Raw genomic sequence first — 23,326 nt, forward strand, 5'->3', positions numbered from 1 at the left:
AAAGGCTCACCCAGGGGCATGTATTTTACATAAGACGCCGTGTACATGCTGTGCAACATTCAGGAGGATCATGCTGGAGCAATTGGTCCGAATATAATGCCGGTTACCTTGCGAGAGAGGAGCTCTCCGAGGGGAATGGATGCTCACTCGGTGCCTGGGGGAGAAATTGCTCCTCGGCAAAGCTCTGGGGGCTGGCAGAGGGCAGGGACGCGGACACTCGGTGCTTGCTTCGCCTCTCCCACCGGCCAAGCCGGGCTCAGGATGGTGGCAAAGGGGCAGGGAAGGTGCCCTGGGTGTGGGCGAGGGGTACCAACCTCCCGAGGCGCTCTCGCCCATCGCTCCCTACGGATGCTCCCGCGCCCGGGGGGCTGCAGCAGCCCCCAGCCCACCCCTCCATCACCCTCCCTGCGAGGCCGCCCTCGCCCCCTCCTCTCCCCGGGGCGGGGGAATTAACAGCTGAAGAAAACTAAATGTCTAGTGGCCTGAAAAGTTTCATTTCCTGCGAGCAGGGCCCTGCCAAACGGCATGTAAAGGAGGCTGCCATCGCTGTGCACAATTACACAGCCGGCTGCCTTATTTCATGGAAATCAATGGCCGCAAAGGGACAGCGCGGGGGCTGCACGCACCCGCCTCCCCCCCTGCGCCGCCCGGTTCGGCCGCCCACCGGCACCAGGCACGGCCCCGCATCCGGATCAGCCGGGAGCGAAGGTGCCGGCGATGCTCCGGGAGCGGCGATGGGAGCCGGCATCCCTCGCCACGTGCGACTCGTCTCTGCCGCGGCTCAGCAAACTCCCCCCGCTCTCCTCTCTCGCGCTATTTTCATAAATCATCCCCCCGATCTGGTATTCTCCTGGGTGCTCGGCAGCCGGCAGCTTGTTACATGAACGTTTCGGGTTGTATCGCTTGTACCTATCAGGAGATAAGGCTGGGGAGAGGGATGGCGGGAGGGAAGGCAGGGAGTGAAGTGCAGATGTGACAGCCAGGTAGCAGAAAACAAGCAGCAGGGACGGCGGGTCCCCCCGCACCACTTTATCAGCGCTTTCCCCCCGCGAGCCCGGCCGCCTCTCATGGTGATGGATGCACGCTCTTATCGGAGCCGTGCCGAAATGGGGCAGGAGCCTGCGCCGGGAGCTGCCGGAGAGAAGCGATGGAGGTGCCAGTGAGCCCACGGTGAGCACAGGGTGCTGCAGGGTGCTGCGGTCCCCTGCGCGGGATGGGACCGGGGGATGCAGGGACGAGCCCCGCACGCGCAAACCTCGGTGGCCACCGCGCAAACCTCGGTGGCCGCCGCGCAAGCTGGTGGATGCAGGAGCCCGAGCTCTGCAGCTCTGCAGCACCCACGAGCCACGTGCAAAGGCACAAGGCCACGGGGGACGCGGGGAGGCGAGACGGTAGCCCGGCCTCTAGGAATTCATTTAAACGGAGCAAATTGAAGCCCGATGCTGGGGAGGGGTCGTGGGGCAGCTCGCAGGGAGGGAGCCCAGAGCACTTGGTGGGGTTTGGGGGAGGCAGCATTTCGGTGGGTGGGCTGGCCTGAATGGGGGTCAGGGTGCTGGCAAGGTTGGGGAATCACGCAGCCTTTGCAGAGAGGATCATTTTCAGCATGGGGTGCTGCCAGCCCCCTGCTCTCCCTGGGGAGAGCTCGGCTCAGCCCGCCCTCGTGCTGTGAGTATTTCCCTCGGCACACGGTGCTCGGGGCTGCCCCGGTGCTGCTGGAGGAGCCAAGGCAGCATCCCTGCCCGAGCAGGCACCGGGCCGGCCCCTCCGCAGCGCAAATCGGGAAAACCCTGGTGCAAAGCATGGCAGGGATCAGACCTGCCCAGCTGAGCATCCCTCCTCGGGCTGTGTTTTGCCTGCAGGCTTCTGAATCTGGAGCAAGAACAAGAGGAGAGAAGGCAGAGAGGTGCCGGGGGGAACTGGTGAGTTCCTGGCCAGATCCTGAGCCTCACCGAGGTGTAAACCTGGATGATATCCCCGGGGCTGGGGAGGCTACACCCTCCTGAGCAAGCTGCGGCTCGGGCTCCTGCGCTGTCTGCAGCTGTAACTTCACACCAGGCGGGATATTCCACGGGCCAGTGGAGCACGGTGCGCCTGCTGCCTTCATGGGATTAACCGAAAAAACTATTAACACCGAAAACGTTCAACTGGAGCAAGGAGTAGCTGCTCTCCTCAGGAAGGTGCACACCGTGAGCGGGCAGCTGCCGCCATGGGGGCTCGGGACCCCCGAGCTGCCCCGGGGCTGGCCCCGGTGACTTTGCACCGGAGCGGATGGGGAGCACCAACGCGGGATGCCGCAGGGTCGCAGCCAAGGGTCCGTCACCTCCCAAAGCTGCCCTTGGAGGTGCAGCTGGGTCGACCCAACCGTGCCCGTGGCCGCCGGCACCCCAGCAGCCGCCCTGCCTAGACACCAGCTTCGTCCCCCCCCGGGATCGCAGGGGGCAGCTCCCACCACCCCCTGGGTGGCCAGACAGGGGTCCAGCAGTTGGTGGGAGAGAGATGGAGCCAAGCATGTCCTGGGCTAGGAGGAAGAGGAGGAGGAAGGTGCAGAAGGGAGCGCGTGTGCCGGAGCAGGGCTGTGCTGGGGGAGCTCCCCTTCACCACTCAGCAGAGGAATTACGGCAAACGGGGAAAGCCACGGTCCACGAGCTGCCCGCATCCCACCCCCCACCTGAAGAGCTGGAAGGAGGGCACGGACCCGGCCCTGCCGCCCCGCACCAAGCCCTGGGGTCCCGATTAATTGGCGCAGCCGTATCCTGGAGTAAATCAGCCCTTAGTGCAGCGTGCGGAGGTGAAGCCGTATCTCCGTCAGCCCCGAAACCCCGACCACCGGCACAACGGGGCTGTCGACCTCGGGGGCTGCCAGCGCCCACGCGGCTGCGAAGTCCTGGCACCGACAACGTAAAATTGGTGCTAGAGAAGACTCGGGCCCGTAAAAACCCATTTCAGACACCGCCAGCCACTCGTGACGTCCCCCCCCGCTGCCTCCCGCCTGCCTGCGGTGCCGGCCGCGCTCGGCAGCGTCGCCCCGGCAGCTGCTCCGGCTGCGGTTGCAGCCCCCCCCCAACCCAACAGCACCCCAGGGCAAGGGGGGGGCTGGGGAAGCCCCATCCCGTCCCTCAGCCCTGGCTCTCCCCTGCTCCAGCCCGCTGCCCTGGCGACACCCACACCCCTGCTCATCCCCGTACCCCATCCTGCCCCCTTGCCTCCCCCGCCGCGGCTGACGGCAAAATCCCAATTGCAGCTGGGACTGAGGATATTTGGGGGCTCATGGGGCTGTCGGTGGTTGTGGAACCCCCCCTGGGGCTGCTTCCTTCCCCTTCCTTCCCACACGCTGCCACATTTACGGATAAGAGATTTAAGACGTGTTTCATTTCTCCAGGTCAGCCTGCAGAGGAAATCTTTGTTTTCCAGCAGTGCCAGACACTTCAAATAAGGAAGGAGACGGGAATCCCACTCCTGTTCCCCGACAGCCCGTCTGCTGCGGCGGGTTATCACCCCAGCATCGCCGCAGCCTCCAACCGGGCAGGGAGCCGCCGTTCCCCCGCACGGTAACGTGGATGCTGCCGATGGGATAAGTCGGAGAGAAGCGGCGACGCTCGGGAAGGGAACGACCGGGGGCTCGACTCCGCGGTGGCCGTTTCAGCCCCAGTTATGGGCTGCGTTAATAACCCCGCTCCCATCACCCGTGCGCCGGCGTTTGCGTGTGGGTGCTGCAGCGGGTCCCCGCGTCCCCTCTCCCCTTCGCACGAGGCTGTCGAGACCCTCAAGGCGCAGGGACCCCCGTGCACGGGGCGGGTGGGAGACGCGGGGAGCCTGGCCGTGCCCTGGCCTCATCGGCAGCCCCGGTCCCGTGTGCCCCCATCCAGCCCCGGGTTAAATATCATAAAAGGACTGAACTGCGCCGGCGGGCGATACCTGGTGGGCGATACCCGGCGGTGCCGGCCCCGGCGAGATGCAGCAGGAGGAGCATCTGAGGCTGGACCAGCTCTCCATCACCGCAAGTCCTTAAATCAAACCTCACCGCTTCTGTGAGAGAAACGGGCTGCCTGATCTAAATGATCCCTTTCAGGCCTTAAAAATCCATGACTCTATTAATTACTAACGATGATCCGTCTCAGCCTTGTGCCTGCCAGTTTGCTATTTTTAACTCCGTATTTCCAACCCCTGGTGTTAAAAAAATCATGAGTCAGGCCTCAAAAAAACCTACTGACTGGGTCTAAAAAATGGCCTTTTTTTCGGTAAGTCCCTGCTGGGCTCTCTCCCTGGCACTTTTCACTGCCCCAGCCCATTGCTGGCAGAGCCGGCAGCAACTGCGGAGCTCGATGTAGCACCCACCTCCCCAGCGGTGGGTGGTATTTCTCCCTGCTCCTGGCACACAGATGGCCCTTATTAAAAAGCAAAATTAGTCTTTCACTCTCTCGTGGCAAACTTCAGAGCCTCGATCAGCTGTACGAGCCTGAATTAATTAACAGCGGATTGTTCCTATTCTGCTAATTATGCTGAAATACGCATTAAATGGCGGGAACGAGCATGGGCCGCACAAAAAAAGTTACTTCGTACTTACGGAACAAAAAGAGCAGGCGAGCGGGTGCCCTGCCCTCCCCGGCTGGGTCTGCTCTTCCAAGGGGCGGGAGTTGCGACAGGGTTAGCAAAGGATGCTTGCGATGCCGCGTACGAGCGGCCTGTCCCGGCTTTGGTGGCCTCCTGGGATGTCGCCCGTTGGTGGCCCGACGCTGCCCCAGCACGGGGGAAACTGAGGCAGAGGCGGGCGAGCAGCCGGGGCTGCCACGGCACCCGGGGAGACGCCGGAGCATCCCAGCCCTGAGCACCCACCCGCCGGGCTGCATCGCCTCCGATAATTAAGTACTATCAACAATTGCATATTAATTAATTTAATATCCATTATTATTCATTAACGCGGTAATTAAATCCTTCCCGTAATTAACACACCACCCAGCAGAGTGGTCTGGTGTCTCGGCCCCACCGCGCCAGGGGACAGGGCTGCGCGGGGAGCGGGGACGGAGCCGAGCGCGGCCGCCCCGGTGCCGGCGTTGGCCCCCCCCCCGCCTCGCCCCCCCCAGTGCCGGCGGGGGACCGGACCCCCCCCAGGGACACGGCGCAGCTCAGCCCGCAGCGCCGCGGCATCGGGAGGGAAAGTCACTTCTCGAAAGCAAGGGCCTCACACGACATTTATTTTTATTTTATTATAAAAAAATACAGAATCCAAATGGGGCGGTGATCCGGTTACCATCAGCACGACGTCGAGGACGAAAGCGGCGTGTCTAAGGACGAAGCTAGGCGGAACGGAGACCAACACGCAGAACCAGCGCCCACGATGGGCTGCTCCCGAGGGACAGCCCGGCCACAGCGAAGCACCCCCAGCCCTCAGCACCCCCTCGCCTCGGCTGCCGGCCCCTGCCAGCCTCGCTGCCGCATTCGCTTTTCCACTCTCCCACAGTCGCTGTACACAATATAGATATTTATATATATAATCTATATATATATAAAACACAGACCGAAGGCCAGGTTTTGCCGTCGCCTCTCCCCCGCGAGCCGGCACCGCGGCAGGTGGGTGCTGCCGGCTCCTCCTCGGAGCCCGGTGGGTGCTCAGCGCCCGGCTGGGTGGGTGCCCTCCCTCATCCCCTCAATAAACACGATGCTTTCGCTCGCCTTCGAGAACCACGACCTGGTCTGGACACACGGGGACAGGGACGGGACGGCAGGGAATGCGATTTTTTTTTTATTGGGTGGGGGTTTTTTTGTATTTTTTGGATGGTCAAGATGAGCTTATTGCGAGATTTCAGCTTCCTAGTCTAAAAAATAAAAATAAAATAAAAATAAGATAAACCCTTCCATAAAATTCATTCTCAACAATACATAAAAAAAACCGCTCACAGTATAGCGCTGTATGTACAGGGACGGAGCCCCCGCCGGCCCCCCTGCTGCCGGAAGGGTCTGGGGTGCGCTCGGAAAAGGCGCCCGCAGGAGGGGCTTCGGCCGGGTCCGAGCCCATTGCCGTCGTCCCCCGGGACCACCGACCCCCTGAGACGTGGGGGTGGCTCTGCGGGATGGCACGGGACCCCCCCAGGTGGGACAGCCCCAGATTTAAGGCGAGGAGGGGTCAGGCCCCGGGGCTGCGGGGGGGGACCCCTCCTTGGGGACCTGCCACCCCTGGGGTCAGGGCCAACCTTGGATCCGGGGTTTCGATGAGTTTTTCTTATTAATGCGAAGAAGGAAAAGGAAAAAATCCCCAAGCCCAGCCCCGGAACTCCAGGGATGCCGGCAGCAGCCGGGGGACAAAGGGGCAACCGTGGGGAGCGCCGCGGTGGTCCCGCACGCGGCCGCTGGCCCCCCCCCCCCTCCGTGGGGGCTCTCGCACCCCCAAGGCATCGGGGGGGGGACACGACACGGGGCAGAGCAGAAGGCTGCAGAGGAGGAAAACCTGCTCCACGGGCAACGCCGGGCCGGCACGCTCCTCCTGCCCCGGCGAGATCAGCCCTGCCGCGGACGGGGGCTCCAGCCCCGGCTCCAGCCAAACGCCCTCGGAGCGATCCCGGCTGCTGGGCGAGCCCGGCCCGCCGGCTCCCAGCTCCCGGTGGTGCTCCCAGTGCCGGCCAGCCATCCCCGGTGCTCTCCGTGCCGGCCGGCCATCCTCAGCGCTCCACGTGCCGGCCGGCCATCGCCGGTGCCCCTTGTGCCGGCCATCCCTGGTGCTCCCCTCGGCTGCGTCCAGTTTGCTTTGCTGCTTGTGGAGCAGCCCCGGGGTCCCACGGGGACGGCGGTGACATCCGTGGCACGAGCGGTGGGGAGGGGGTCACCCCACCAGGCGCTCAGCGGGGACTCGTGTCCGTCCAGGCCCCCCCATCCCCACGCCCCCACGGCGGATGGGTGGCAGGGGAAGCGCGCCGCAGCCGGCACCGCGACGTCCTGCTGCCGGAGCGATGGCCGGGCTGGGAAGGAGTCTGCGACAACGGAGCCATCGGCACCGTCGCTGGCATCCGTCTCTCCTTGGCTTCTCGGCGCTGCCCGCGGCTCTGCCCGTGCCCGGGTGAAGGTCGGGTGCCGCAGCCGCCCCGGCGAGGGGCTCGGCGGGAAGGTCTGAGCCCGGCCCCGTGTGGGTCAGTCTGACACGGGGAAGCCCGGACTGAAACAACCCAACAAATAAAAATAAAAATCTTTTTTCTTTAAAAAAAAAAAAAACAAAACCACAAAACAAAACGAGGACTCTATATTTGGTCTAGAAATGTAAAAAGCGACATCCGACAGGGAGGGCTGGCGCCGAGCGAGCCGTAGCGCAGAGACGGGAGCTTTCGGCAAGCGCAGCCAGGATCCATCCCGCGGGGCAGCCCTTCGCCATTCCCGGCACGATGTCCTGGCACGGTGCGAAGATGGGGACTTCACGCGGCAGCAGGATCCGGGCGAGCTTCTCGCCGGTAGCACCAACCCTCCACACCGGTGATCTCCCCAGGCACGTCCCGCTGCCGCAGGAGCCACGACTCGAAGGCGATTCGCGGTGGCCAGGATCTGTCCCCGGGCTGCTCCTTCCCCGCGGAGCCGCTCCCCGGCACGTCGGTGTCGGTGCTACGAGGCCAGGAGCGTCCAGACGACCGGCACCACCACGAGCACGGCGTGCGGGACCCTGAGGCTGCAGCAGGAGTTGTTGCTGGTGAAAATGGGCTCCGGGGACTCGTAGAGGGAATCGTCTGCGGAACGGGAAAAAGAGAGGGAGGCGTGAGCTGACGGCGGAGCCGTACAGGACGGCCGCACTCCGGGGCGGATCCTGTCCCGGCAGAAGGGCGGTGATGCTCAGCACCCCAGGGTTGGGGTCCGGATGCTGCTGATGCAGCAGCGTCCCCCGCAGCGAGGAGCTGGGGACCGATACCCCCCCCGCCAAATCCCGGCTTCCCCGAAGCCGCCGCTGCCGAGCCGCCCTGCACCGCTCCTGGGACCTGCAGCAGGGACACCGAGGCGCAGCTCCGGCAGCCCTGTGCCGCGGGGACGGGCAGCGCAGGGATGCGACGTGTGCCCTCCGGGGCCGGAGGGTGGGCGAGGGCACGGGGCGCTCCGGTTCCTGCCCTCTAAATGGGATTAAGCAGCGTTGCATCCCATCCCCTCCTAAGCCCCCCCGACAGCCCCTGGGTCAGAGGCGGGCGCCATTGTGCGAGGGGGATTAGCCGCGGCGGCCGGGGCAGCTTGGACGTGGGTCTGGGGGCTGGGGACGGACCAGCCCGTGCGGGGCAGGGGCACCCGCTCGCCAACAGCTCGGTGGTCCCGCAGCCGAGCCCCGACCGGCGGCAGCCCAGAGCGCACAGGGGAACACGTTAAACGATGGCTAAAGCTGTTAACGCGCTCCCTGGGCTTGGCTCGCCCATGTGTGTTACTAGATTAAGGATTTTTAAGGACCCAGAACCAGGAAAAGCAGAGGCTGGTCCTGTCCGGGGATCGAGCGTCCCCCCTCTATCCCCCCCCGGTCCCCTTGTCCCTCCCTGTCCAGGAGGGTCCCTGTGTGGGTTCATTCAAGACCAGGGTCCCCCTGTGCCGGGCGCTTGCAGTTGAGAAGGTTTCAAGGACTCGTCCTGGCGCCAGACCCAATCGAGGGGTGCCCAGCCTGGGACAGCCCTTGGGGAGCCCCTGCAGCCTCCTCTCCCCCAGCCGCACAAAAGCAGCCTTTCCTCTCTGCGAGGCATCAGCATAATGAAATCCTGATGTTATTAAAATACTAAAAAATAATATCATGAGAGATTTTTTTCCCCCTATTATGCCCTAGTCCTGAACAAAACAGAATGATTTTTTACAGATGGTTTCATTATATTGGGTTTTATTTTAAAGCCATGCAAATAAAAAAAAAGAAAGACATCCTTTTAAATGGTGACATTTCGCAGGCACTCTTCCCCAGGGAGAGCTGCTGCCATTTGCTAATTACACGTTAACAGGAGAAGAAAATTATTAATTTGTTTTTTTAAATGGCTGAGTTATTTGATTCTGAAAAGTAGCCACTGTGCAGAGATTATTATTATTTTTTTTCCCCCCTATCTAAAACTCAGCGGCAAATGTCCACCGTGCAGGCGATGTGCCCGCTGTGGTCCAGACACTGCCGGGACGGCTCTGGCAGGGCTGCGGGCACCGTCCCCGTCGGGGTGCTACCCAGGTGGGACCCGGGGCATCCCGTCCCCCTCCACAGTCTCCACTCGCCCGGGACCACCAGCCACCGCTGGACCACCAGAACCGCTCCCCCCCCGGGGACGCAGGGCCCCCCCAGCTCACTTACTTGTTGGCCGAACATAAACCTTCAGCTTCAGGCAGGGTCTGTCCACCATGTTCGGGGGGGACGCGGCTGCAGAGAAGCAAAGGGGAGAGAAGGGGGTGGGTTAGGGGGGGCAGCGGCTCGGCCCCCACCATGGGGACGGAGCAGAGCCCGGCTCGGGGCAGGGACGCGTCTCAGGGACCCCCCCGAGGGTCCGCGCACGCCGTGACCCCCTGAGCTCGGCGGGGAGATGGGCGGCCGCATCCAGCCCCGCTGCACAGGGCCGGGGATGGGGGGGGTCGGAGTTGGGAGCGGTACAGCCCCCCCATAAGGTTTTCCAGCTCAGGGTGTCACCGAACCTTAAAAGCCACCACGGGGGCTGCCCTGCCCCAGCACAGCTCCAGCGGCAAACCCTGCCTGCCGAGCCCGGTGCCAGCGCCGTTACGGCGCGGGGGGACACAACCTGCGGGGACGAGCCAGCTCCGCGTCCCCTCCCGGGGTCACCTCGCATAAATGCTGAAGCAGCTTGAAATGCGGATCATAAGGCTGCTCTGCTGCGGAGGCTCCCCGGGGCATCACCTTGGGCAGAGGGAAAAGTGGGGGTCCCAGAACCTGCTCGCTCCAGGGAGAGCAACCCCCCCCCAGTGCCAGGGGGGCCGCATCCTGCGGGGAGCCCGGAGGAGGGGAGCAGAGCTGCCCCAACAGCATCCGTGGCACAGAAGAGCCCTCGCCGCCCCCTCCTCAGCCCCCACAGGAGGGTGGGAGGGCTGGGGCTGCCCCCACCCCATCCCAGGTGAGCCCACTGAAGGGTCCCTGATGGTCCCAGCCCAGCTGAAGCGACGACGGCTGGTGTGGCTTTTGTCAGAGGGCTGCGAGAGCACAGGCAGGGCTGCGCGGCTCTCCCTGAACAGGCAAAATGAGGATAAAGGCACAGAATAAAAATAATACTCATTGGGAGAGAGAAAGGGAGTAATTGCAATAATTATCTTGGTGAAAGTCCCCTCTCAATATGAGAAAATGTGATTTTTATATATATGTTTTTAAAGGAATTTAATTTTCTTTTCTCTTTTTTTTTTGAATTAAAGAAGAGGAGAGAGCATTATTCGCAATAAAGTTTAATTTCAGCTGGAAGAAGGGGGAATTGGGATGCTGCTCGCAGGAGAGGCGGCAGCAAGGGGCCAGCCCTGCCTGGGCACACGCAGTCCCCTCCGGCAGCACCAGGCCACCGCCGTCCCATCCCTCCGGCGCTTAGGCGGGGACACGGCGGGGTCCCCGGTGCAGATGGTGACGCAGGGGCCACCCCCCCGCGGCTCCACAGCACCCGTTTGATTTATTTTTACCAAATAAAACCGCGGGGCAGCTGCGGAGGGGCCGCCGGCTCGGTTGGGTCCCTGGCCCCCCCACCCCCCCAATCTCCTCCTGACCCCTCTCTGCACCCCGGAGCTGTGCACCCACCTCACGCAGCCCAGCACCCCCCCGTGATGGGGGCCGTGTACCCCCAGACCCCTCGACAGTCGCATCCAGCCCCCGCACCGGGGTCAGCATCTCGCCCGTGCTCCCACGAACGGGCGCAGCCCCGGCACCCCTGGGCACAGCCATTTTGGGGAGATGCCGGGGATGCTGCACAGCCTCCATGGTTGTTTTTTTTTTTACCCTTCCCTTTTCTTTTCCTCCCTGGCGCTACACCCCACGCGGGGAAGGAGAAGGTCACGCGAGATGCTCCTGGCGCCTGCCGTGCCGTGCCGTGCCGTGCCGAGCCGAGCCGAGCCGAGCCGCGGGCATCCCGCAGCAGCGCCCGCAGCAGCTCCGTCCACCGGCTCCATCCCCAGGGCCAGCCCATGCCCTTGACCCGGCACCGGGAGCACGAGCGCGTCCCCGTGCCTGCGAGGTTAATGGCATTCCAATTTGCGAGCTCGAGGAGGAGGTAATTTCTTTTCTTTCATGTCTGCTAAATACGGTTCCTCAAAGAGGCATAATTTCTAATGTTCCGCATGACATGAATTCTAACCGGTTTAGCAATGATCAGCTTCACCATTTACTTCTGTGTAATCTCTCCCTAACGACATTAAAAATAAAAAAAAAATAAAATAAAACGGGGGGGGGAGGAAGAGAGAGTTGTAGATGCAGTTATTTCGCAAGTGACATTTTACAGGGGGAGAGGGAGAGGGGGGAAAAAATGGTAATTTAATATAGATAAAAGGAACAAATTAAGTGGGCTGAAAACAGATGCTTTAGGAAAAAGGGGGAGAAATAATAAGGAAGATAAGCATGCCGGCTGGGTCCTGCGCGAGAAGAGAGGCATCCCTGTCTCCCTGCGACACCGTCGAGTGCTTGGGGGTCATGGTTTCTCGTTTATTTTATTTTTTTTCCCTCTTTATTGATTGCCAGACTCCCAGCGCCTGATCTGAGCCCCATTAGCTTATTTTTCCATGGCTCCAGCAGGCTCCTGAGGAAGCCAGTCCAGCTCCTCTCCCCCTCCTCTGCTGCCCTGGCCCCTGCGTCCGGCCGCTCCGGAGGCAGAAATTCGACAAGGGGCCTGATCCGCCCCATCCCGGGGACCCCGATCCTGCCACCGGTGCCTGGGCACCCACAAAAAAGTTTCCCCCAGAGCAGGTCGGCCAGCTTCGGCTTCATCTGCTGGGCGGGAAAGGGGAGCGCGGCCCCGGGAGAGCGCGGGAACACAGGGGAGCGTGCGGCAGAGCGCGGCGGAGCGCAGGAGCGCGCGGGGCTGCTGCCTGGGGCCGGCAAGGCTGTGCCACCGCACCGGTGCAGCACCTTTACCGGTGCCCGGTGGTGGTCCCACAGGGATGAGATCAGTGTCCCCATCATCCCGCGGTCCCTGGAAAGTCCTAGTCGCTCTCGTGGCCACCCCAGGCCCGTGGCTGTGACTCAGCCCCGGCAAAGGCTTTGGGCACCAAATGTGTGCCAGCCGGGATCTCCACCTTGAGCCGGACGTGCCGGCGCTGCCGGCACAAGGGCACGGCTGGGTTTGGGGGCTTTGCAGCGTTTTGGGTGGCCAATGCAAACCGAGCCGTGGCTCAGCATCCAGGTCCGGTCCGCACCGCGGGGCGATGCCGAGGACGTCCCCGGAACGTGCTCGCCGGACCCCCACGTATCCCCTCCCCGCCGGCCCCTACTCACAGATATAGTAGTACTCGTGGCCGGGTCTGAACTCGAAGCCCAGCGAGAAGGGGGTGAAGAGCTGGAACTTCTCCGAAAACTTGAGGGGCCCGTTGGGGGAGTCGGGCCGGTTGCACTCCCAGCGCTTGAAGCCCCTTTGCCGGTGGTCGCAGGACGCGTGCCCCTCGTAGTTGACCATGTAGAGGATGTAGCGCTCCATCCGCTCGGGCAGCGGCTCCTCGTAGTGCGGGCAGTAGATGTCCAGGTAGTCGTTGATGCTCACCTCCACCGTGTAATCCCCGCGGTGAAACCTGCGGGAGAAGCCGGCGTCAGTGGGACCACCTTTCACCGCATCCCGCCGCGGGGATGCCGGCGGCCCCGGGGCACGCTGAAACCTTGGTTTGACCGTGACCCCGGGCCGGATCCAGCCCAGCCCAGCCCTGCACCGCTCTCCTCTCCCCATCACCCCCTCCCAGGCACCCCAGCCCACCCCAAGACCCCCATTAACCTACAAGATTAACCCAGAGCCTCTTTGTTTTACGCCCGATAAACCGGCACCACTTGGTAGTAAGTCACAAAAAAATCATTATTCACGGCGATACCGTCGAAGCGTTGGCATCGCTGCAGCTGTGCGCTGCAATCCCAGTGTAATTTGCGTTTCTGGCACTGATTATCTGAGAGATTAAGGGATTAGCGGCGCTGGAGAACTCCGTGGCACATGCTGGCAGCTCCCGCCTGGCAGCCGCCCCCCCCGGCTCCTCGGGGCGACCCCTGCAACCCCCCATCCCCAAAGCGCACCCCGGGGGGAGACGTTGCAGACCCCCAGCACTACTGGCACGGCGGCCGATGAAGCTCGCCGGCCAAACTCACCGGCTCCCGCAGGAGCCAACCTGGCAGCTTGGCTTTTTTCCCCCCCATGTCGAGCACGTTTTCTTTGCTAATTAATTTGAGGCTCCTGCGGCACAGCCCTCCTGCCAGCAGAAAGCCCCCTGCCTTGGCATGACCAGGGATGGGGGGACGCCCCACGGCTCCAGGGCCAGCGCTCCCGGACCCTGAGCGCCCCACAGCTCGGCCCCGGGGTGGCCAGTGGCCGGAGGGGTCAGCGCAGGCCCGGGTGGGATGGGGATGGTGGCCACGGCCCCCCCGGCCACCCCAAAGCAGCATCTTTGGGCTCCCCGACATCCCTGCGCCCGCCTGAGTCTCCAGCGGCCGCGAGCAGGGCTGAGATTGGCTCCAACTCATCACACGGGACACCCCGAGCTTGCATCCCTGCATCCCCGGGGCGGCCGAGCGCTGACGGGGCAGGTGGGGATGGCAGCGAAGTGCTGGCGGTGGGAGAGGGTGACCCAAAAGGCACCCAGCACCCCAAAAAGGGAAGGGGGGACCGAAGACAGGAGGCGGGGGGGGGCGGCTGGTCTTCCAGCCTCGCCAGAGCCACCGAGCAGCGGCGTCCAGCCCCCATCCAGCTCATTACCTGCTTCATAAGCACTCTGATCACACAGGGAAATACGCTAATTAAGGAGAAGGGTTTTTCTCTCTCCTTCTCTCTCCTTTCCCGAGTCAGTTGTGCCAACCCTGCCCCTGGCAAGGTAACATTTTAAAATGTAAAATTAATACAAAGGGCCGGGATTTACTGGGAAACAATTTTCAAACGCATACAAAACAATAAAAAAAAAAAAAAAAGAAAAAAAACCCCTCTTCTGTCTGCCTTTTATTTTAAAAAATTATTTATTTTAGTGATCGTTATTAAAGCCCAAGCAAAGGCGACTGTAACAGGAGGGCCCATGCTTATCAGGTGTATAATAATAATAATTATATTTTTGGGGAAAAAAAAAAATAATCAACTAACTCCAAGGGCCTTCGCCGGACTGACAAATTGCTGAATTAAAGCCGATTACCTCTGATAAATGGCACAGATGGAGACGCGGGCTGGCGGGGGCTGCACGGAGGGGTCACCCTCTGCTGGGGTGGGGGGAGGCGGTGGGTGCTGGGGAGCCCTGGGGACCCTCAGCACGGTGCACCCCAGCCTGTGGTGGGTCCTGGGCTCCCCCCGGCCCCACTGAGCACAGGAGAGACCCCCGTGCCCACCCGGCACCCCCGCCTGCTGCCCCTCGGTGTCCCTGTCCCCATCCCTGTCCCCATCCCCGCAGACCCCTCACCGGGGCCGGTGGACGGTGCCCAGGTGGCTCCGACTTGAGAAGCCGGGGCCGGGGCCGGCACGAGGCGATGGTTGGTCCCGGGGGACGCTGCGCCGGAGTCCAGGACAGGGCTGGACCGGGCGTCCCTGCCATCGCACCGCGGCCGCAGCCCCCCGTGGCACAGACCGACCCCAGGGGGACAGGGACGGGACGGGCAGGGGACGTCCCCGTCTGCCATCGCGAGACACCCACGGGCTGCCCAGACCCTCCCGTGTCCCCTCAAGAGCCCGGGGAGCACCGGGGCTGTCCGGACCCCGCGTTTGGCGAGCAGGAGGGGGCCGGGGCGCTGCTACCCCTGGGACGGCGCGTCCTCAGGCACCGGGTGACTTTGTCTCTGCTCTGTCCTGGCTTTTCCTTGCCGGAAAATCTTTATTTATGTCTCCATTTCCCCCTGCTGATTCACCCCCTCCTATAAATATTACATCTCTGCCTGATCAAATATTCCCTCCCAGCAGCTCTGCCGAATGCTGCGACATGCGCGACCTGGGGTCCCAAAGCGGCCGCTCGGTGGGAGCGTGACCGTACCGTGGCACCGGGCGCCGCCGCCCCGGCACACCGGGCAAAGCCCAGCACAGGCGGCTCAGGGAGGAGGCAGCGGGGCAGCTGGCACGGGGTAGGGGCTTTTTGGAGATGCCCCAGCGATGCCTTCAGGAGGGGGATGTGGGCATGGGGTGATGTGGGAATGGGGGGTCTGTGCCGCTGTGCTGTGCACGGGGCACCCCAGGGCTGGGCAGAGCACCCAGTGCAGGGACAGCGGCTCATGGAGCTGCTCTATCCTTGTTCCATCCCATCCCGAGCACCAGCCCTTCGGAGCCACTACCGACCTCTGCTCGGCACAGGACCGGAGCTGCCACCACCTCGTCCTGGCTGGCTTCGGCTTCACATCCCTCCGGCACCATCGGGCCAATAACCGCACCGACAGCCCGGATCTGGGGGTTACCGGGACGTGCCCGCATAACTGGGTGCTCCGGCGCTCACACCGAGCGCCAGCTCCGGCAGAGCAGCCGGCCCTGTGGTGCCGCCGGGACCCCAGCGCCGGAGCAGCAGGGAGGGAGGACGGATCCAACACACAGCACCCCGATAGCCGCCCCCCGAGCAGCGGCACCCATGCAGAGACCCGAGCACCCACCGTAGGCACCGGGCCGGCATCGGCGCGGAGCAACCGAGCGCGCGGGGAGAGGCGCCGGCACTCAGACACGCTCAGATAACCGAATTTGCTCACAGAGGCGCGTGGCGGAGGCTCACGCCGAGCCAGCCCCGCGCGCACGCACGGAGCCGTCTGTTAATTTGTTATCGTTTAAGTCATTCAGTTCACAAAATGTCAACAGCGTTTTAAAAACCCGCCACCTGGAAAGCGCGCTGTCGCCCCGTGTAATACCCGCAGCAGGGCTGCCAGGCCGCGCTAATTAAAATGAGTGGGATTTGAACTGTCTAAACGAGGCACATCGCTAATTCGTCTGCTTCAAAATAGAAAAAATAAAACACGCCTTTCAGCAGGGCAGGGAAGGGCGAGCGGCCGGGGCCGAGACGGATGCCAGCAGCCCCTCTCCTGCTCCCCGCGTTCGGCACTCTCCACGTCAGCGGGAGCTGCAGCGTTGCAAACCGCAGCCGGGGCCCCTCCGGGAGCTGCGGCGGGCGCCCGGGCAGAGCCCTGTGCCCGGCACAGCCCGCTGCGGTCTGGCACACGCTGCAGTCCCTGCATCCGCGTCTCAGGCACACGCGCGTGGTTTCTGGGTGCCAGCCTGGGGCGAGCGGGACACGGAGCCCTGTCCCCACCTCCGCCGAGCCCTCGAGTCCCCGAGACACAGGGACGATGGTTCAGGGCAAATCCACGGATCTTTGGTCCACTGGGAATTGCAGTAAGCGAGAGGAGAGTCGTCCCCCCCTGCTTTGGCACACCGACAAACACCAAGTCACGACGTTTTCAAGCCAAAGGAAAAACTCAGCTTTGAGCAAATCTAGGTTTCGGTTACTCCGTCTGGAAACGCGCAGCCCCGGCCCCTCTTGGCAGCAGGGACCCCACGTCCCCCCGCCACGGTCCCGGGGCTGCGGGAGGCAGCCGGGTTATTCTCCATCCAGCAGCTACGGGGTAATTACCGTCTCCTCAGCAGCTCGTGCTTAACCGCTCGGGAAAATAGAAACCATGGGCGTGCTCCGGAGGACGTGCCGGCGGCAGGGCCGCACCGCGGGGCTCACCGCAGCCGCTCGGGGGCCAACCGCGGCGCCCACCACGCTGCGCCTCTGCAAGCTGCACGTGTCTGGCACGGAGCGGCCCCTCGCCACGGGACGGCTTTGCCAGGAGAGGCTGCGGGGCTCCCCCTGCTCCCCGGCCAGCCCTTGCCCGATGCTGGAGAGCTCAGCAGGGCCGGGGGTGGTTTTGCCCGTGGTGGTGGGAGCCACAGAGGGGGCTGGCAGCAGCTTTGGCTGCCTTGTCTTCACGCCCTGCGATGCACAGAAAAATAGGAGGAGGGTGTCGGGTGCATGGGGCTGGTAGGGTGCCTGGGGGGTCACACCAGCACCGGGCACTGGGCAGCCCCCATGGACAGACGCCGGGTCGATGCCGTGGCCAGGGTGGTGCACACCATGGGATGGGGCTGATGCCATCGCCGCTGAAGACGCCATGGGATGGGGCTGACGCCAACACCGGGGCCGATGCCATTGCTGGGGCCGATGCCACGGTCCACCACGGCCACCGGAGCCCCGTCGACGGGCACGGAGCTCACCCACCGCCAAAGGGGTTAACGCCGGAGCTTTGTTTTTCCCTGACAGAGACGGATGGAGCAGCCTCCCCGCCTCACCCCGGCGGGATGTTACACTTGACAATTGACTACTCGCAGCTTTCAGCTCTGTCAGCTACCATTAAGGCTGGGATCCTGGCTAATTGGGTGTTTCATTAGGGGCATTCGTTACTGTTAGTGCTGCCTGACAGCCAGACCTGCTCTGCCGGCAGGGCAGGGGACCGGCAGGCTGCTCGATGGGCTCATGGCCCCTCCGCTGTCCCCCACGTGCGGGGGCTCTGCCGGCGGCACGGTGGAAACTCCCCGGGGACGATCCATGGCCTCGCCAGCACACCATCCTTGGGATGGCCACGACTCCCGCCGGACGGCAGCACCGCAGAGCCGGGGGTGGCTGTGCCGCGCTCCCACCCTCTGGCACCCCGGGGGTGCCGGTGCCGGGACCCGCCACCCGCTGAGCCCGGTGCTGCTGGCAGCCGCCCTGCTCTCCCCTGGCTCCATCTTGGTTTGCGTTTAATTGATAACTTTCCCGGTGCTGTCACGTGCCAGCTCCTTTGCATGACAAGAGCGGGAATCCATTGGAGTGAAATTGCCTGGAATAAACTATTGGAGCTGGTGAAGCGGCTCCGCCGCCCTCCCCATCTCCGGTGCTGCGGCGGCGCCCAAGCCCTGCCCGTGCCCCTGTGCCACGCTGGGCAGGGTGGCATCTCCGTGCCGGGAGCCCATTGGCTCCCAAAGTTTTCACCTCTCGGATATTCACCACGGAGGGGATAAACCCTTCCAAGAGCCCGTCCTGCAAACCCACACGCCAGAGTCATCCTCAGCCCGAGACCCCCGGCCCCTGCGGGGCAGAACCAACCGGGAGAGCAAACCCTGCCTGCGCCCAAACCCCCGTGGCTCTCCCAACCCCGGGTCTGGGTGTCGTGAGACCCCTGACCCTGGTCCCGGCCCCCCCTACCGCAGCCAGTGCCTCAGTTTCCCCTCTGGGTAGCAGCAGCATCTGCCCAAAACTCCCAAACAAGGGCAGCAACCCAGTGCGGGAACAAAGCATATTTGTCTCTTGGTCTCGCTACACCCTGCAAGAGCAGCCAGTGTCCCAAGGGTTAAATAATTCAGATTTTTCTTTCCTGAACAGCTTGAAAAGAGATATGATTGCGCTTGCTGAAATACGTGGTGGGGGGAGATATTATGGATGGAAAGGAGCTATTTAAGCTGAAGAACAGTGTTGGCACATAAACAAATGGGTATAAACTGGCCATGAATAAATTGAGGCTGGAAATTAGGAGGTTTGTAACCATCGGAGGAACGAGGGGCTGGAAGGGGCTTGCGGCGGCGGGGGCAGTGAGGCGAGGAGGGGGTTTGGGGCAGAGTGCTGCCGGTGCCGGGGTGCCGGGGTCCCCCAGCTCCAAGGGCACCCGTCCTTGCGGGGCCAGGCGCTGAGATACTTAAAATCTCCCTTACGCTTTCATCTCCTGAAATCTCCTTCATTCAAATAGTCACAGCGTGATCAGCAGTAATAAGCCTATTACAGAGCAAAATAAAACACAGCAGCCCCCCCACCCCTGAAACCAGCCCCCAACCTCGCCCGACGCCCTCTCGCTGTCTTTTAAACGCGACCTGATGAAAAATCAGCTGCGGAGCAGCCAACGCCAGCCCCCCGCCAGCCTCCGTCGTGGTGTCCCCCCCACGGGAAATAAGCACAAAGCGGCTCCTTGGTGCCGGGGGGGGCGGCGGGGAATGGCCCCCGCGGGAGGAGGCGCCCGCCTGACTCCTTTCAGCAGCGTTACGGCTCTTTTCTCCATTAATCCTGTTGCTCGGCTGGTTCCTGGCATGTCCGTAGCCGGCAATGGACTTCACGCCGGGAACGTTTAAGCTGGTTTTCCCATCTGTTTCTCCTTCTCCTTGGACAGCCGGCACCGCCGCGCCACCGCAGAGCCGAGCGCCGTCCCGCGGGATGCTGAAGGCAGGGCCGGGCACGAGCGGCGGGAGCCGCACGGGGCCGTCGGCGGATTTCGGCCACGTGTTGGTCCCGGCGTCCTGGAGGCAGATCCGTTCTCCCTGCTCAAGAGCGGTCACGGAGCTCAGGGCGAAAGAGACAAAAGTCACTCGCAGGGTCCGGGAGGGGATGGCACCGGAGCCGGATGCGCCCGTGACACCTGGGTCCACCCGGCGTCGGTCCAGCGGGGTCAGGCGTCCCCCCCACCCCGTCCCACCACCCCGCCAATGCCAAGGTTTACTTTAACCGTGTTGATAAAATGTTTTGCAAGGCCAGAGAGTGAGCGTGGCCACCCCGGCAGTGGCACCAGCACCCGCCGCCACCCAGACCTCCGCCGGGCTGTGCCAGAGGATCTCAGCATCCCAACCTGGCCAAGCCCCGGTGCTTGCAGGAATGAGACGATGCTCAGGGTTACGGCAGGAGCTGGCCCATCCTCGGCCTCATCTCTCCCAGCCCCGCAGAACGGAGGCGGTGATGAGCCCCAGTCCCGGCGGGGCCGTGCAGCGCCGTGCGCGCTCCGGCAGCGTCCCCAGCGCCACGGCGGCGGGGCAGAGCGGGGATGCGCGTCTCGGGCTGCAGCTCACGGTACGCCTGTAATGTGGTCCTGAGGGACCCACCGTACACACACCACCTAAATTATTTAATTTCTCCAAACTGCTGCACCTTTATAAATCATTAAAAGCTCCTTTTGATCTGTGTTAATGAGGTTTCCTGAGTGCGGTGGTTGGAAACACACTTTGGTGCCAGATAGCGAATCAGCTAATTAAAAAAATAAAGAAGGAGCGAGCGGGAGCACGACAGGGCGGGAGGAGGGACGGGCACCGGCGGGGGGCGGCGGGCGCAGGGCGATGGGCACGAGGGCTCCCTGTGACCCTGCTGGGCGGTAGAGGGGCAGGGGGTGGTTTAGGGATGCCCATTATGTTTTGCCTCTTTCTCCTTTTTTCTTTTCCCCGGGGATGGGAGAGTTCTCACCGCCCGTCCCCACCTCGCCGCACGTCCTGACAGGTGAGCAGCCAGCCTGGCAGAGCAGGAAAAGCAGCGTCAAGTGAAATCCGTCATGAAAAAAGCCGAAAGGCAGGGACAGAAGCAGCAGAATTATATTTACTTCTGAATTTCCCAATTGTTTGAGCCCCGTGCGCACCGGCTGCTGCTTTGCTAGGCCAGCCGGGCTGCGGGGGCCACCCTGTGGGCTGCAGCACCCATTGCCCCCTGCCCCCCACCTAGGGACACTTTTTTTCCCTAAGCAACAAACCACGAGCTCCCCAGGAGGTTTCCAGCCCAGCTGGTCCCGGCTGCGACCGCATCACCTGGAAATGCCCATGCTGGCCAAAACACGGGCAGGGTGGGGGTTGTGGGTCCTGATCGCCGCCGCGGGGTGTGCCGGAGCTTCCCAAACCCCCAGGGCCGGGGCAGGTGTGGCGAGAGGGACGTGGGGACCGTTTCGGTTGGGGACTGTGGGTGCCATCCCGGAGGCTAAAAGCCCGGGGTTGTCCTTTTGCTTCGCCCACCGGAGGCGAGCCACCAACCCGGCCGGTGCTTCGGGAAACATCCCCTTCTCTTTGGGGAGGAGCGGGACAGGGTGAGACCCCCGGGCCGGCCGGTGGGAGCCAGCACCGCGCAGGGCTGTGGCCGGTGGGAGCTGACAGGTCAGGCGGTGAGATACCGGCGGAGTGGGTGTCAGTGTCACTTCGCCAGCCCTGACAGCTTTAATATCAATATTTATCTCAACTACAAAACTCCGAGCCCAGCTACATATTCAGCAGCTCGATTACAGTTATCTGGAATGACGGTGACGGCTCCCACGGACGAGAGGTTAGTTTGGGCTTAATGCCGTTTGACAGCCCCGGCGCAGCCGTGGTCGGCAGCTGCGCGACGGGGATGGGGACAGGGACAAGCAGCACCGCCTGCCCCCATCGCCCAAACCGGATGGACCAAACCGTGCCGAGAGCTGCCGGGCCGGCGGTGGGACGTGTCACCCCAAGGTCCCCCCCCCCAGCAGGCCTTCGAGCCTCCTTGGCACCCCTTCTCCCCGGCAGCAGCTGGCACAGGGCAGCGTGCAGGGGCTGCCCGACCCTGCCTGCTCCGACATGCCCCTGCGAGCCTCTCCCGACGCACGCTCGCCTCGTTAGTCACCGGGGCTGGCCCGGCATGCCCCGGCTTGGCTTCAGCATCAGCCTTCCCGAGTCACCCCCAGCCGCATCCCGTGCAGCCCGCCGGGACAGTGTGCTTTGGCATCGGTAAATCATTAATGGATTCATCATTAATGTGTTTTTCCACCCAGCAACTGAAGGATGCACGCCCTGGTGGGGAAGGACCCTGACAACCAGGTCTCTGTTATTTTTTCATCCTTAAAAAGCCGGCAACTACGGGCCGTGAGCCTCTGCACCGGGCGCTGGTTTGCAGCGCTGAGCAGCGGTTTCACCGAGCGGCAGTTTCATGGCACAGGCGGCTCCCCGGCAGGCACCGTGCCCGCAGCCAGCAGGGCCAGCTCTGCTGCGAACCCCAAACTTGCTCCTTCTAAAAAAGTGCTTTTTTCCAACTTCCTGGGGGTGCCGCAGAGGCCACTGGCTTGCCCGCACCGGCACCACGCGGTTATGGCGAGCCGGCGCACGCGGCAGGAGAACAAGCCGGCACACGCAGCCTCCCAGGCGGACTGGGGAGGGCAGGGCATTGTGGGTAATGTATGCAAATTCCCATGCAGAACCGCCACTCGCCAGCCGGTGAGTGCTTTCCCCAGCCCTGGCACCCCTTAAGCCGGCACAGGCTGGCACCGGGGATGCTGCTGGTCCAGGACTGGTGCTGGCCCAGCCCAGGACTGGGGAGCAGCAGCCCCCCCAGGCTGGTTCAGCCTGGCCCTCCTGAGGCTCACTCCTTCATTTATGGATGATTCCCTTTCCCTCCTTTTAATGTAAATGACAGAAAATCCCATGGTGGCAATCAGACGCAGGAGAGCGGAGGTAACCTCGTCCCGGCTCGGCCGCGCTCCCACAGGAGACAACGGCTCCTGTTACCTGGGGCAACGGCAGGGAAATTATGGCTGGCATCTAAATTGCCATCATTATGCTCCAGAGCCAACACTCTCCATTTACACTTTATTGTCATCTTTTGCTTTAGGGAGATGCTGAGATATTACAGGACTGGGTGACAGAGTGGGATGAGATGGGATGCACGACGAGATAGACACAGAGATAAATGGGTACACCCGGAGCTATTATTTCAGCCTGTTTGCAGATCTAGAAAAAGAGCAGCAATCCCCACTCCCTCAGGCTAAGGGTAGGCTTTATAACAGAGAAGAAAACAAAATTTGTTTAAATGCAAGCGCCAGCCTGCCGAACTAGCAGCACTTGGCGGCAAAGTGCCGGTGCCACGTCCCACAGCCGCTCCCTGGACACATGGCACGGCGGAGAGGTTTCTCACCAAACTGGTGCCAAAACCGCAGCTGGAGCAGCCCCAGTGTCCCTCCCGCTGCGGTGAGCGGTCCTACAGCAGAGCCTACCCAGTGCCAGACGCGTCCCGTCACCGTTCGGCGAGGAAGCACTCAGCCAGTCTCCCCTCTCAAATATTCTCCAGGCGACACGCTTATCTTACAAGATGTGCCCTCAACCACACAGATTAATTTGGAGGCAGAATCATGCCAGCCGGCTCTGGGTGTACCAGGCAAGTGATAAAGTGACTTGGATGGAATAACTCTTCTCATGGGCTTTCGTGTACAAATCGATCCTCGCCGGCGCTCACAGGCAGCCAGTACCAGGCTGGGGCTGGTACCCCACTGCGGGGCCGGCACCCCATTGTGGGGCTGGTACCCCACCTACAGAGCCACCCCCAGGGGTACTCATGGGCACCCCAAAGCAAAACTGCTCTTGATACTTGAAAGACCAAGTTTATTCTCCCCACACACACACTTTTTGCAAAGTTGCACAAAGAAAATGTGCAAAGAAACCCCAAATTCGGGCATCATTCCTCCCCCTGCATTGCACGGGGATGATGGCGTAACAGGGCTGGAGGGGTAAAGTAAGGGAGAGCTGCTAGAAAA

At 62.6% G+C, this 23,326-nt stretch overlaps 1 protein-coding gene across 1 annotated transcript in view; it reads right to left on the bottom strand.

The window, feature by feature from the left end:
* Positions 1–5,196: 5,196 nt before the first annotated feature.
* Positions 5,197–23,326, bottom strand: part of EFNA2 (ephrin A2) — a 49,877-nt gene continuing 31,747 nt past the window's right edge. The window contains exons 2-4 of the mRNA XM_049807952.1: positions 12,386–12,675; positions 9,269–9,334; positions 5,197–7,703 (exon numbers count right to left, since the gene is read on the bottom strand). Of these exons, the coding sequence (XP_049663909.1) occupies positions 7,582–7,703; positions 9,269–9,334; positions 12,386–12,675 (478 nt within the window). The 3' untranslated portion in view covers positions 5,197–7,581. The remainder of the gene's footprint in view (positions 7,704–9,268; positions 9,335–12,385; positions 12,676–23,326) is intronic.

The sequence above is a fragment of the Accipiter gentilis genome, chromosome 8, assembly GCF_929443795.1.
Source record: "Accipiter gentilis chromosome 8, bAccGen1.1, whole genome shotgun sequence".
Classification (NCBI taxonomy): Eukaryota; Metazoa; Chordata; class Aves; order Accipitriformes; family Accipitridae; genus Astur; species Astur gentilis.